At 47.5% G+C, this 13,191-nt stretch overlaps 1 protein-coding gene across 1 annotated transcript; it reads left to right on the top strand.

Moving 5' to 3' along the window:
- Positions 1 to 236: 236 nt before the first annotated feature.
- LOC116229726 (ras-related GTP-binding protein A) lies at positions 237 to 12,878 on the top strand. Its single transcript, XM_031594407.2, has 10 exons — positions 237 to 471; positions 851 to 884; positions 2,883 to 2,982; positions 3,943 to 4,009; positions 4,993 to 5,215; positions 7,237 to 7,332; positions 7,779 to 7,901; positions 10,090 to 10,181; positions 11,034 to 11,149; positions 12,320 to 12,878. The coding sequence occupies exons 2-10, from the start codon at positions 858 to 860 to the stop codon at positions 12,415 to 12,417; spliced, it is 942 nt and encodes a 313-aa protein (XP_031450267.1). The 5' UTR covers positions 237 to 471; positions 851 to 857; the 3' UTR covers positions 12,418 to 12,878.
- The last annotated feature ends 313 nt before the right edge of the window (positions 12,879 to 13,191 follow it).

Here is a 13,191-nt window from a genome sequence, read left to right on the forward strand (position 1 = left end):
AAACCCCTTCGGGCCGCCCTGTAAACACCGCGGGGTCGCTATCGAGTCGGCCGCCTGCAGACTGTGGCCGACCGCGCTGCCACCCCTCCTCCACACAGCCCACGGCACCAGGACGGCTGCCCTCACCCAACATGGCGGCCACAGCGTAACAGTTCCGCCCCTTCCTTCCCTTCGCCCCGCCCCTGCCGCCGTTGGCGGGGCCTCGTCACGTGATTTTGGAGGCGTGGTGGGAGCGGCGCTCACGTGACCGGTGCCGAGTCTCGTGAGCGCCGCGGGGCGGCCGCTGCCGGAGCGGGCGGGACCCCAGCGGCGCAGCGGGCTCACGCGAGGCCGTGGCTTTGAGGCCTGCTCCGGAGCGCGGGGCGCTCGGATCCGCTCAGCGCTGCGGGCAGCCCGGCGACGCGCCCCCGCGGCTTCCGCCGCCCGCGGGCATCGCCGAACCGGCCTGGGAGGTGCCCGGCGCGGATAGAGGTAGCGGGGCGCGGCGGGACCCGGGCTGCGCGGAGCCGTGCGGAGCCCACGGGGCTGGGAGAGGCCGAGGCCCGGTGCTCCCGGTGGCCGCGGCCGGGCTGCGCGGGAGCGGGGCGGTGGGGCGAGCGCTTGCGGTTCCCCTGCTTGGGCCTGCGGTCACGGCGATGCTGCTCATCGCGGGCGTGTGACGGGGCCCGCCTGCGGAGGGGCTGCTTCCCCTCCGGCCCCGCAGCGCGGAGCAGCGGCTGTCAGCACCCGGCCGGGCTGCGGCGGGGCGGGGGGTTCCCGTTTGCACGGAGCTGGGGCCGATAGGAGCTTGAGGCTGACTGCAGCCTGCGAGCGGGGCTGGAGCGGTGTAACAGTACTGTTGTCTCTGCAGGGAGGTGATGCCGAGCACAGCCATGAAGAAAAAGGTAAGCGGTTTGATTTCTCTTCCCTGTCTGCATTTGCTAACGTGGCTATGTGTTCCCAGCTGTATCTTGGAGTGTTCTGTGGCTGTCAGCTGCCTCCTGAGGCTGTCACAGTGTTTGCTTATCATGCTGGAAACCGGCACCAAATTTGAGTTTGTTTGCTGGTATGAGGGCAGGCTGGCAGCAGAACTGCACATCCCCAGTAACGGCTGTGTGAGTATTTCTGGTAGGAGTTGCGAAAGCTGTCTGCTGACTGTGGGCTTCCTGCAGTGTCAGGGAAGAGGATGTGCCCCAACTTGCTCTGCCGGCCTGGGGAGACCCTCTGGGTGTTGCAGGAACTGGTGCGGGCAGCTCGTCACTGCTCTGAGGGCTCCTGGCAGGGTGAGGCCAAACGCAGGGTGAGGCATCAGAGCTATGCCTTGTGTGTCCCAGCAGTGAGCAAATGCAGATTAGCTCAGGCAGTGATGTGAGGAGCGCTCAGCTCTCATTCTGTGTTGCATGAGGATTGAGTTTCCTCTCTGGCCCTGTATGCTGGTGTCTGACCTCCCCGAAAGGCCACTGTAGCCTGATGCTTGGGAGTTAGGTTCCCTTGTAGGTTGGCTTGTGCTGCGTCTTGGAGCCACACTGAGTGTCTGAAGGTGATGTGAAGTAGGAGATGCTGCTGTTCTTTTCCTGTTCAGCATGGAGCTTTTTGGATTCTGGCTTCAGCTAGGCTGGTGGGTGTAACCTGAGTGACAAACTGCTTTGAGAAAAGCCTTTGTCATGAAACCACTAGGGCTCTTCTGAGCAAAATGGGGGACTCTGAGTAAATGTCCTGACTGCATGGTCAGTTCCTTATGAAAGGGGCCTTTGCTTCCTCTATGATGCTGCAGTTGCTCCCATAAGAGCACCTTGTACCACAGGGCGCTGCTGCGCGTGTTGCTCTGAGGCGCTTGCAGCAAGGTGAGGACTGAGCAAGCTGCTTCCCAGCCAGCCCTTGGCACTGGGGTAATGCACCAGTGCTGGTTGTACTCTCATTAAACTGATCCTTGACGATAGATTTTCAGAGCTGTTGCCAAAAGTTGGATTTGACATTGTAACTGGAACTTGTTTCACAGCTGTTTTTGTGAGCAAGTCCACGTTGGCTGCCACTGGTTTTGTATTTATTTTTAGATCACGATGCAGAGTCTTGCCTTGTGTGATCGTTTTCCCCCTCTTCTCCACTCAGCCATCCCATAGTTTTCTGCTGCCAGAGGTGCTGCTTCTCTTTTGGCCTGAGGATCTGTGGACTGGATTCTGGTTGGAGACTGTTTTCCCTGCATGGCAGCTTGCTGTACCTGAGCTGGGCTGTTCCATTTGCTTTTAGCTTTCTGCTAGGGTTCTGACACCTGAAACTCATCATGGAACTTGTATTTCACCACTATCAGAGGAGAGAAACCAGACTGTGTTATGAAAAAGGAAAGAGCAAGATTAGGAGAGAAGTAATGAGTGGAGAATGCCAGTGCTGAGTAGGCAAGTGATTGCTTTCAGCATGGTTTTAATGGCTTGAGATAACTGTTTTTTTGCTCTCACTGAAAACATCAAGCCTTCACTACTGGTGACAGTGCATTTGGAAAACATTGCAGCCTGTGAAGGGCTGGGGAAAGAGGAGATTGGCAATGGGTCCTCTGCCATGGTGTGTAGGAAAAAGGGTTATGGGTAGCAGTGTCTGCAGGCTGGCTGAACTTTGAGTGTTACACACCACTATGGAAGGAGTGCAGTGCCTTGAAGGGCAGCGATTCCTGAGAGAGCAAAATAAAAAGGTGGGGGGCATGGTGTGGAGAATGCAGACAGGATGGAAAGGATTTTAGGACGTGAAACAAGGAGGTAATGCCATCTGCCTCCTGATTTCCCAGGTATGGTTCTCTTATGGTTTCAGTCTGTAGTACCAGTCAGGTCAGTTGGTTGCTACAGCTGCAAGACGGGAGCCATGGAGAAGGCAGAGCTCTGTGGTAGCTAACTCTGTTTTTTCCGTCTCTGCAGGTGCTGCTGATGGGTAAAAGTGGGTCTGGGAAGACCAGCATGAGGTCCATTATCTTTGCAAACTACATTGCCAGAGACACACGACGCCTGGGTGCCACAAGTAAGGCTTCTTTTGTGTGAGCTGGGCATTCTCAAGGCTCCAGCGCTGTACACTTGGAGGGGTGAGGCTGTTCCTCCAACTGGCCCTACCTTGCCTTTCCCCTGGCAGGAGCAGGGGATGCCTGCTGGTCATCACATCAAACTTCTGTCTGTGGTTCATCTGAGGTCAGATGGAGGCTGAAGTGAAAGAGAAAGGAATGCTGTATCCAATCTTGCTGCTTTATGGTTGGACTTTCATCCTTTTTTGATCAGTTGGCAGCCTCTGCTGCTACATGTGTTATTGGAGGAGTGCTCAGAGCCTCCTTGTGGTCCCTTTTTGGTGCTGACGCCTCTCTGCTGTGAGCCTGCTGATGGCTAGCCCAGCTGGAGGCACAGTGATCTTACCACGTGCCTGGGGTTTTGGCAGGATGATGCACTGATCTTAATTGGCTTCTTTTGCCTCTTTTTTTCCAAAGCCACTGATCTGAAAAAGCACTCAGTGGCTTGGATCACTGGGATCTAACGCTGTACTGTGAGGCACCCATGAGAATTGGTGTATGTGTCCTTGCTGTACACATTGTTGTACACTTTTCATTCTTTGTGCTTTTCATTCTTTGTGCTACTGTATTCCGTTTTTTTTTCTTTCTTTCTTTCTTCTAAGGTTAATTTAAAGCCTTGCAGAATATGCTGGAAGTATGTTGTTCTTAAAATACCACAAAAATCAGGAACGTGTTCCTGAAAGGAAACTGTCTGCTGTGCTTCTCAGGAGAGCAGTCTCCTGGTTAGCAGCAGGAAGGCTTTGGTTACTAGGGGAGCTGCATTTATCTGTAGCATCTACAGCTATAGGTTTATGCACAGCAATGCTGTTTAGATGGAGTGCTATAAACTGTGGGCTGTATTGCAGAGAATGGCGTGGCTTCCTGAGCAGGCTCTGACCTGGGTGTGTGGCACAGCTAGTAATCTCCCTGTTGTCTCTTTTCAGTTGATGTGGAGCACTCTCATGTTAGATTTCTAGGAAACCTGGTATTAAACCTCTGGGACTGTGGAGGGTAGGTACTTTTTTTTTTTTTCCTTTTGAAACTCTTGTGGGTTAACTGTTGAATAAGATTGGGAACGTAACGACAGCAGGCACCCCAAGGCACTAGTATGCTTTTTGTGTGTGGAGAGTATAGAACAAGCTTTGTGCATGCCATGTGAAACTGGTGAGCCAGCTCTGGGAAGAGTGGATACCACATCTTAGGTTTGCGCATGAAGGCGGGTGGAAGAGGCTGGCCTGATTATTCCAGTCTTGCAGTCTGAGTTATCTCCACATGAAAGGTGCAGTGCATAGGCCCACCCTTTCATTGCTGGCTGCATTTTTTGTCTGGCAAAAAGCCTGAGACCTTCACCTGAAGTTTCTCTTGAAAATGGTGATGGTGGAGGTGATGCTGGTTTTGAACTGCATCTCACGAGTCTGATCCAAATGAGGTGCATGCTGAGAAGGGATGTGAAAGATTAATGGTGATTCTGTGGTTCCTAGAAGCAGCTTTTTAAGTAATGTTCCCATTGACAGAGCCTCAGCAGAGCTGTCAAACTTTGCTAAGCTTCAACAAATCTAATGTCCTTATGTTTTGTCTGAGCTGTATTCAGCAGAAGTTAGTCAGAATGCACTTAGATCTTGTAAAATGGTTTTAAACCTGATGGTTTTACTGCTGCTGTGGCTTTTTTTGTATGCAGCTCTTTAAAAGCAATGTAGCTTTGTTTGTGCTAGCCCCGAGCACAGCTATGTCCTGTAGGAAGCTTCTGTTTCTTATGAGAGACTGGGAAGCAGATGCTCTTCAGGGGTGTCCCACTGTGCTCAGTTGGAAATGCTTAGGGAGCCTTATATCCTGGGGAAGTTAGCTGTCTGTGGGGCTCTTTTTCTGGACTCCTGCAGTGGGGTTTGCAGATCAGTGCGTAAACATCTCTAACAGGAGATATTTTACAGCACTTTTCCTGAAGCCTGGTTGATCTAATGGGAGTCTCCTTGTTCTGTTGCTCTGCTGCTCCTCAGACAGGACACCTTTATGGAGAACTACTTCACCAGTCAACGGGACAACATCTTCCGCAACGTAGAGGTCCTCATCTATGTCTTTGATGTAGAAAGCCGTGAACTGGAGAAGGACATGCACTACTACCAGTCATGCTTGGAGGCAATTCTTCAGAACTCTCCTGATGCAAAGATCTTTTGCCTAGTGCACAAGATGGACTTGGTGCAGGAGGATCAGCGGGACTTGGTGAGAAGAAGCTGATAGTTGCCATAGAAATGCTGTCAAATCTTTTGACTCTGCTAAAGCATTGCTAGTTCATACCTCAGGCACAGCCCCATCAGCACTGTTCCTGGAAGGGATTCTCAGATGTTGAGAGCTGTTCGAGTCCTTTTCTGCCTTTCCAAACTGTATGTCAGTGCTGTCTCTTGCATGTAGTAGAGCAGAGAAGAAAGCCTTTTCTTTTATAGCATCAATTGTAATGCTTTTAGCAGACCTTGGCTCCAGAGAGTAGGGAAGGAAGATAAAACTGAAAGAAATCTGGTGAATTTGAACTCTCCTCTGACCATTTGGATGACTTTGAGGATTGCGGTGGTGACGAGTGATGGTTTCCTTTTCAGTCTCATTTAAGCACTGTTCTAAAGTGTAATAGAAACAAGGGTTGAAACTTTTCTTGGTTAACTAGAAAGAGGTTTTTACCAGTTGGTGCTTCTGCTTCCTGTTGTAAGCTGTTTACTGCGGCCCATTTGCCCAGAGGTCACTTCTTGATTTAACACTTAAGTGTTCCCGGAGGCACCCTGCAGAGGCCGAGGATCAGCCTCCCAGGGAGGTTTTGTTTGCTGCTCTCTTCGGGGCTTTTGGAAGGTTGCAGGGGGAATGGAAGATGGTGGGTTTCTACCAACATTGCTTTTTCAGCTATGGCTAAAAGCAACCAGCTCCTGATACCAAGGGAAAAAATACCTTGTGTGTTAGACATCTTGGCCTGGGAAGTGCATCCCTGGCTGCTTTGCACTCCCTGACCTGGAGCAAACTTGGAGGCTCCTTTAGGGTGTAGTATGAAGTCACTTTAAATGCTCTGGTTCCTGGTGAGTGTGTGCCTGGGCAGCAGCGAAGGCGGCTTTGCAAGGTCCCATGGCTGCATCCACTCCCTGACCTTCCTGCAGAGGCAGACTTCTTCCTCGCAGCGTTTTGGCTCCAGATTGCTTGTTCTCTGTCAGTGGTGGTTCTCCTTTCCTAGTTCACTCCAGCTCAGTGTAAAAATAGCTCAACAAGTTTGTTCATAGGGTTGATTCCGGGACTTTTACCTCACTTCCATCTCTTCCCTACAAACTGAATGGAGACTCTTATGATCTTTGTGATGCTGTTTTGTCCATCTGGATTTATATAGTTGTGCAAATTCAAGCGAGGCCTTGAAGCGTTGGGTACACAGGCAGAAGAGGGGCCTTACTTTGCGTATATTTTTAGTGCATATCATTGCACACCCATCAAAGCTGTTTTAAAGTATCTGCTATTCAGAAGAACATGTGAAAAACTCTTGAACTGGGCCAAATCACTGTCCCTGTAAATCGTTGTTAAACCTTTGGTATCTCAGGCCCCAAGATGGTAAGTGTTGGCCTATGCAGCATGTCCTGGAGATCAGCTTGCTCTGTCATGTTCCTAAAAACAGTAAGGTGAGGTGAAGGTAGTCGTCATGCCTTCCCTTGCAGGATCACAGTGCCAGCTCTCTTGCTGCTTGCTTTTTTTTTTTTTTTTTTTTTGTCACTTCTGCTAGACATTGGTGAAAGGCTGTCCTCTTTGTTTTACCCCTCTTTTTTTTGTAACTGTAACTTCTAAGGGCAGAACTTGATGGGAGAAGGCTGTATTCTTGCCTTGGTGCTGCTTTGTTAATGCAGTTCATAGCTGTGAAATTCTCTAGAGCTTCCCTTCTATTCTCTTCACAAAGAATCAGTTTTTTACATCTGACCAGGGACTTGTCAGATTTTGGGTCCTCTGTCAAGCTATGCACATACACTTCCATTTCCACTCCATAACACTGTAGTTATGCCAAGTTTGAATCTCCTGCTGTGTGACAGCCAAGGTCTGCTTGTCCCTGCTATCCTAGTGGGAGGGGTTTCTGACAGTCTGTCCTAGCAAGCAAGCTCTGCTGCTCTCTTTTCTCTAATGCTCTGTGTGCTTGAGTATTGTTTGACATATGTGCTAGAAATGCAGTACAGTAACCACACCAAAGGCCAAAATATTTACACTCAACTGCTAATCATTTTACTTCACAGATTTTTAAAGAGCGTGAGGAAGACTTGAGGCGCCTTTCCCGTCCTTTGGAATGTGCTTGTTTTAGAACTTCCATCTGGGATGAAACACTTTACAAGGTTTGTATGCTGTCCTCGCTGTATCTGGCCTTTCCTTCCTCTCATTTGAAAACAAGAGCATGAGGAGGGTGAGTGGTTAGTTGCTGACTGGCCCTTGTTAGGTCTACAGTGACTCCTGCTTCTGCAGGTTAGCTGTTGTAAATGGCATCATTTGGGGTTTAATTAAAAATAATTAAAAGCCCTCCATGTGTTGTGCTCACAGCATTTTTTAACTGCTTAAATGCTTTGCCTAGCCACTTTGTGGCTATTGAAGAGTTCACTTGGGAAAACAGATACCACCAGTAGCCCTCAGCATAGCAGACAGATGCACAGCGGGGTGGGAGAAGTCTTTCTGTCTTGTGTAAGCTATAAGTGCTCACAACTGCAAATGGTTTTTGAGCATGCTGTGTAACATGTGGGCCTGAGGCAGAAATGATAATGCAGTCCTTGTCTTTCTTTGTTGACAGGCTTGGTCCAGTATTGTCTATCAGCTGATCCCAAATGTCCAGCAGCTGGAGATGAACCTGAGGAATTTTGCTCAGATCATTGAGGCAGATGAAGTGCTTCTGTTTGAGAGAGCCACTTTCCTGGTGAATACAGCTGTTCGGCCCTTTGTGTTTCCCTGCCCAGCCTAGGACGGAGTTCCCTGGAAGGAAAGTGCTGTTGTGGCAGTTGCCCAAAGAGAGGTGCCGGCACCAGAATGCTTTGATCCAGGCCTTGTGATATTGAAAGTAACAGACGTGACTTGGTGGCTCATGTGACCTTCCCAAAATTTCCACATCTAGTTGCTGAGATGAGGGCTTAGTTGGTATTTCCCTCTTCCAGGCTGTGAAGGGGTTTCATATCCCCATTCTCTCATTGGTCATGGGAGTTCTTTTGAGAATTCCTTTCTGCACAGGGCTTCTTAAGCTTGAACAAGTCTTTTCAGTTCCTCTTGGACTGGCTTTTTAACTCCTCCTTTTTTATCAAGTGCCTGGTGCTTTACAAACCTGGAGTTATGGATAGAGGATCACAAGCAATTGGGTTGCTGTGGGTTCTGAAGTTACCATCTGTGTGGTAACTGTGCTTCTAACCTGTTGTGTTCAAAAGGTAAAACGTGTTGGCTAAAACCACCATTGCTGCTTGACTTTCCATACTCTTAGTTTCTAGATTGGTCTCTTTGGACTTTATAACAGTGCTGTTGCTGATCTGAAGAAATTGCTTTTCAAGTCTGAGTGCTTTCCTTGCCAAACAAAGGCTTGATTTTGAAGTTACGGTGCTGTTTCTTTTCACTTCTGCTGTCAGAAGTAGACTTCTCCTGACAAGTTCTGCTTTTTGACCTTATGTAGATGATAAATAGTTTCACCTTGTTGATATGTAGTGGTATTTATTTGTACTCAAAAAATGCATTTTATTTACTGAAAAACAATTTTTGTAGCGAAGAATTCTGTACGGATTTCTCAGTGTAGTGGTGGCTTTTAAAGACTCTTCCCTTCTCACTGTTCTCATACATTTAAGCTTCTGCAGGGACTGCTTTCTCCTGCAGTGAAATCTTATTCTAAAATTGTATTCAAAGCCATAGTAACAGAAAAACCTGAAAAGTTGAGGAGAGATTGATACCAAAGCCTTCATGACATGCATGTGATTTTTGAATGTGGCTGAACTCGGACCTGTAGGAATAGCTGGGCAGGTGTATATGTAGAGAAGAGACAGTGGTTTTCTAAGCTCCTTGAGGAGGGGAAAAAAGAAAAGAAAAACAACCACGAAACAAATAAAAACAATCCCTTCTTAATTTCTTAAAGCCTGTTAAATATGGTTCCCTGGGTAGAAAATTGAGTTTAACACCTTTGTGCAGGGGTATGTTGATACTGATGCGTTCAGTAGCAGCTGGTTTCATCATTCTTATAAGCATAAAGCACACATTGTAGTGTTCTTGAAATCATGCTCTTTTGGAGACTTCTGTGGGAATGAAGATGCAACAACTTGAATGTGTGCAATCCCACTTAATGCTGCAGATTCCCTCCTCGGCCAGTTGGCTGGCTTGGCTGGAGAGGAAAGGTCTGTAGGCTGCCAGCCTGTGGAAGCAGTGGGAGTGAGGCAGTTATGGATCATCTTGCAATGACTCCTGAAAACTTGATCCTTTCCAATTCTGCAGCCTAGCAGTAAGGTCTGCACCTTGCTGCAGGATTTCTGTGTGGGAGGAGAAGGAGGGAAGTGCATTTGAGCACAGGCAACTTAGCACAACCTTAGTCTGAGTCAGGTGATGCAGAGAGAGCTCCCTAGGAAACAGCTGCCTTTGTTCCACTTGTCTGAGCTGGAGAAGAACAGCTTGCTTTGGTTTGAGAGCTGGGCATCCTGCATGTTGCAGAGCAGCACACTTTTCAGGTTTGGTGTGTAAAAGTCTGCAGCATGATAGATGTAGATAAACTGTTCCAGCATTTGTCAGAGGTCTGTTTGCCTTCCCGGAGGTGGTGATTTTGCATTTCCCCACCTAGCACCTTCTTGTTCTTTGAAACAAGATTTAAATGGCTGCTAAGTTGGAGTATTCAGACCCCACATGGACAGGAATGCCTCTTACATATCATATGTTATTTTCATCTGCACTTGTTAAAGGCTTCCTGGGGATTGTATGACTGCGACCTTCTTTATGATGAAAGCACCGCTAGCGTTGCTGCAAATGGTTTCCAAAGGCAGAGGGAATCCCTGAGCTGGGCACCACCAATTTCTCGTAACTGTTGTTGAACATGAGAAAGCTGTACTGAAATCAGTAACTGACTCTGCACTCTTTCTGCCTTTCAGGTCATTTCTCACTATCAGTGCAAAGAACAGCGGGATATCCACAGATTTGAGAAAATCAGCAACATTATTAAACAATTTAAACTAAGTTGCAGGTGAGCTGGTTTAGTCAGTGGGTGGGAAAGATACCTTGGCAGGTGTTTCAGTTTCATGCTGAAGCAAGGAACCTCTCCAAATAAATCCTAGTTCTATGCCTCTTCAGCAGTCTGAGGATTTGTGTTAGTTGCTAGAAAGCACCATGTTTAAATATGTCAGAGCTTGTCATCTTTCCTAACTTCCTCCTGTGGTGATTGTTGAAAGAGGTGTGTTTTGAACAGCTGTTTTCTTCTGGGCCTTTTTTTCCTGCACAGAGTGGGGACATTCCAGGACTGATCTGGCAAACCCAAGATGGCTTGGGAAGAGATGGGGCTTGCAAACTCCAATTGTTAGTATTTTGAATTGAAAGATAGAAAGCTTACTTCAGAGTAGCTTGTCTTTTGAACCACCTTCAGGTGGTTCCACAGTTGGTCAGCAACATCCAGAAGTTTAGAGCCTGAACAGGGAAGAGAAGTGGCAGCATGCTATACAGAGCTGTCTCCAGATATTTCAGCTTTATGCTTACCCCCAGAGGGTGTAAACCTCTTTTGGAATGGTTGAACCATTACTTCAGAAGGGAGGATGGTGCTGACTGCTTGGGCACAGTGTCCTCAGAGAGGCAGAGTGGGGTTGTATATCTTGAGTTACAGACCTTCATTGATCAACACTCAGGTGGTTTTTGTTGCTCTTGTTGGTTCAATTAAGCCTAAAGGTAGAGCTTTTCCTTTAAATGAATTGTAATCTTATCTGGTGGTCATCCTGGCAAGCAACGCTTGCCAGTAAATGCAAATAAATGTGGGACATGGGGGAAAGTCTGTCTGAGCACTATTACAATAACAGTGCATTTACACTTTCTTTTTTCCTTTTTTTAGTAAGCTGGCGGCTTCTTTCCAGAGCATGGAGGTCAGGAATTCTAACTTTGCTGCTTTCATTGACATCTTCACATCAAATACATATGTGATGGTGGTTATGTCAGACCCTTCAATACGTAAGTTGAAGCAAAGATGAGCTGCTGGCCTGCTTTTATTCACAGAGATTAAGAAGCTCAGAATGCATTTATCAGAACACAGCAAATGCCAAACAAAGCGATGAAAGTGATTTAATTCAGAGGTACAGAGGGATCTGTCCCACTGCCTTCCCTGTCTGAGCAGTGGGAGGGGAAGGTGGTTAGAAGGTGACTTTGCAGAAGAGATCTGTGCCATTGAGGGTTGGGCTATTTGTTGCTGTCCAGCAGAGAATTGTAGCAACAGTGGGGAACCACTATAACAGATGTGACCTGACTTGATAGGTCATATCTAATAACCTATTTTGGGCTACTTTGATCTGGCAGCCACAGCGATTTTTTGAAAAGGAAGCAGAAGTGGATCCTGTGTGTTTTTTTTTTTGTTGTTGTTCTTGCTGCCTGAATTGTCCTGGAGGGCAAGGGTTCTAATTATAGTAGCATCTGTTTATCTGAAGAACTTGGAGGCAGTGGTGCCAGAGGCACGTTTGAATACTTAGTTGTTTTCACAACTGTAGTTGAAGCTGTTAAGAATTAAAGGTGCTTGAGACCAGCCCACTGTCCTGGACAGCTGTGTGACTTACAGCTGTTATTCTGGAAGAGGACAGGAAGATTGTTTTACTGGATTAGGGAAAACCTGTGTGAACTCTGCAACCCTGAGTGAACTATTGAGCTGTGATGTTGCTGTGCTTGAGAGGCAAATGAGAAGCTGAGTGATTTCTACATTGCCATGTGAACAGACTAAATAGGTGTAGTAGATCAGCAGGCACCCCACACCTTCCAGCATTGTGTTTGTACAGCTAGGGAGCGGGAGGGTTGATCCCTGAGCTTGTTGGTTGGGATATTGGTGCTCTTTGAGCATTGCTCCCCCTAGGGAAGATCCGGTTTCACACTGTATCACTTCTCCAAATTGAAGTGAAATCTAGTACTGGGCACTGCAGGTAGAAGCTGTAGAACACCTGGCCCTCTGCTGAACACCCTGTAGTCGTCATAGAGTTCAGAAGTGTGAACTGAGGCTACCCAGGGATGTGGGTTCAGTTTTGCTAATAGGAACTCAAATACCTGCTGTCCTCAGGCAGCTTTCAGGCAGTGCTTCTGAGGGTTTATTTCTCACATCCTTTCTGTTTTTCTCCCCTTCCTGTCCCTTCTCCATCCTAGCTTCTGCAGCTACGCTGATCAACATCCGCAATGCCAGAAAACACTTTGAGAAGCTGGAGAGAGTGGATGGACCAAAGCACAGCCTGCTTATGCGCTGAACATTGGCCAATGCACATGGTCTTTGGCAGGAGAAGGAGTGGATTGGAACTACTTTTTTTTTTTTTTTAGGAGAATCTAACAATGTGGATGTATTTGTGGGCTTTGAAATGAGTGTGCTGCTTACCATCGCAATCTTTATTGTTTCTCCTTTTAACGTTGGACACTATCACACAGATGGTCTGGATACACTGCGGACCTTCAAAAGAGACTCCTGGCATTTATGGGGTTGGGAAGAAGTAAGGACAGGTGATGTGCACGTGGTCTCATGCTCCTGGTTGTCAGTGGCATGTGGCAGAGCCTTTTTGGATGTTTGCTCCCAGGTGATCGTACAAATCACAGGGATGAAGTATTTACTATTTTATTGGTAGGTTGCTAGAATACATTTATAAATTTCTCCTTGTCTTCAGTCATGAAAATAAATTTTTGCTACCAGGGATTTCAGATCCTGGAGCTTTGGAAAGTGGGTTTTCTTTCTTCTAAAACCCAGGGCAGCTTTGGCAAGCAGATGTGTAACAGCTGTGTTTTTCCTTTCACAGTGTTCTGGGGGGCACTGACTGAAGGTCATTCCAAAGTTTCATTTGAGGTTTTCTTTTTTCCATGCTGAGGCAAAATTTGCAGGTGGAGCAGTCAGGATGACATTGGCCTTTCAACACTTTCTGGAATGATTGAAAGATAACAGTAAAGAGGAACCAAAGGCCAAGCAGCAGTAGTCCTGGCATGCTCGGTCTCCCTGCTGGGGATGATATAGGTGCACAGTATCTGAAGGATGTGGC

This window comes from Phasianus colchicus, chromosome 14 (assembly GCF_987193195.1).
Source record: "Phasianus colchicus chromosome 14, bPhaCol1.hap1.1, whole genome shotgun sequence".
Classification (NCBI taxonomy): Eukaryota; Metazoa; Chordata; class Aves; order Galliformes; family Phasianidae; genus Phasianus; species Phasianus colchicus.

Coding starts and splice junctions, on each gene's coding strand:
- LOC116229726 (XM_031594407.2), top strand. CDS start 858: ATGCCGAGCACAGCCATGAAGAAAAAG. Junction 7,333..7,778: donor GGGATGAAACACTTTACAAG/GTTTGTATGCTG, acceptor CTTTGTTGACAG/GCTTGGTCCAGTATTGTCTA. Junction 10,182..11,033: donor CAATTTAAACTAAGTTGCAG/GTGAGCTGGTTT, acceptor TCCTTTTTTTAG/TAAGCTGGCGGCTTCTTTCC.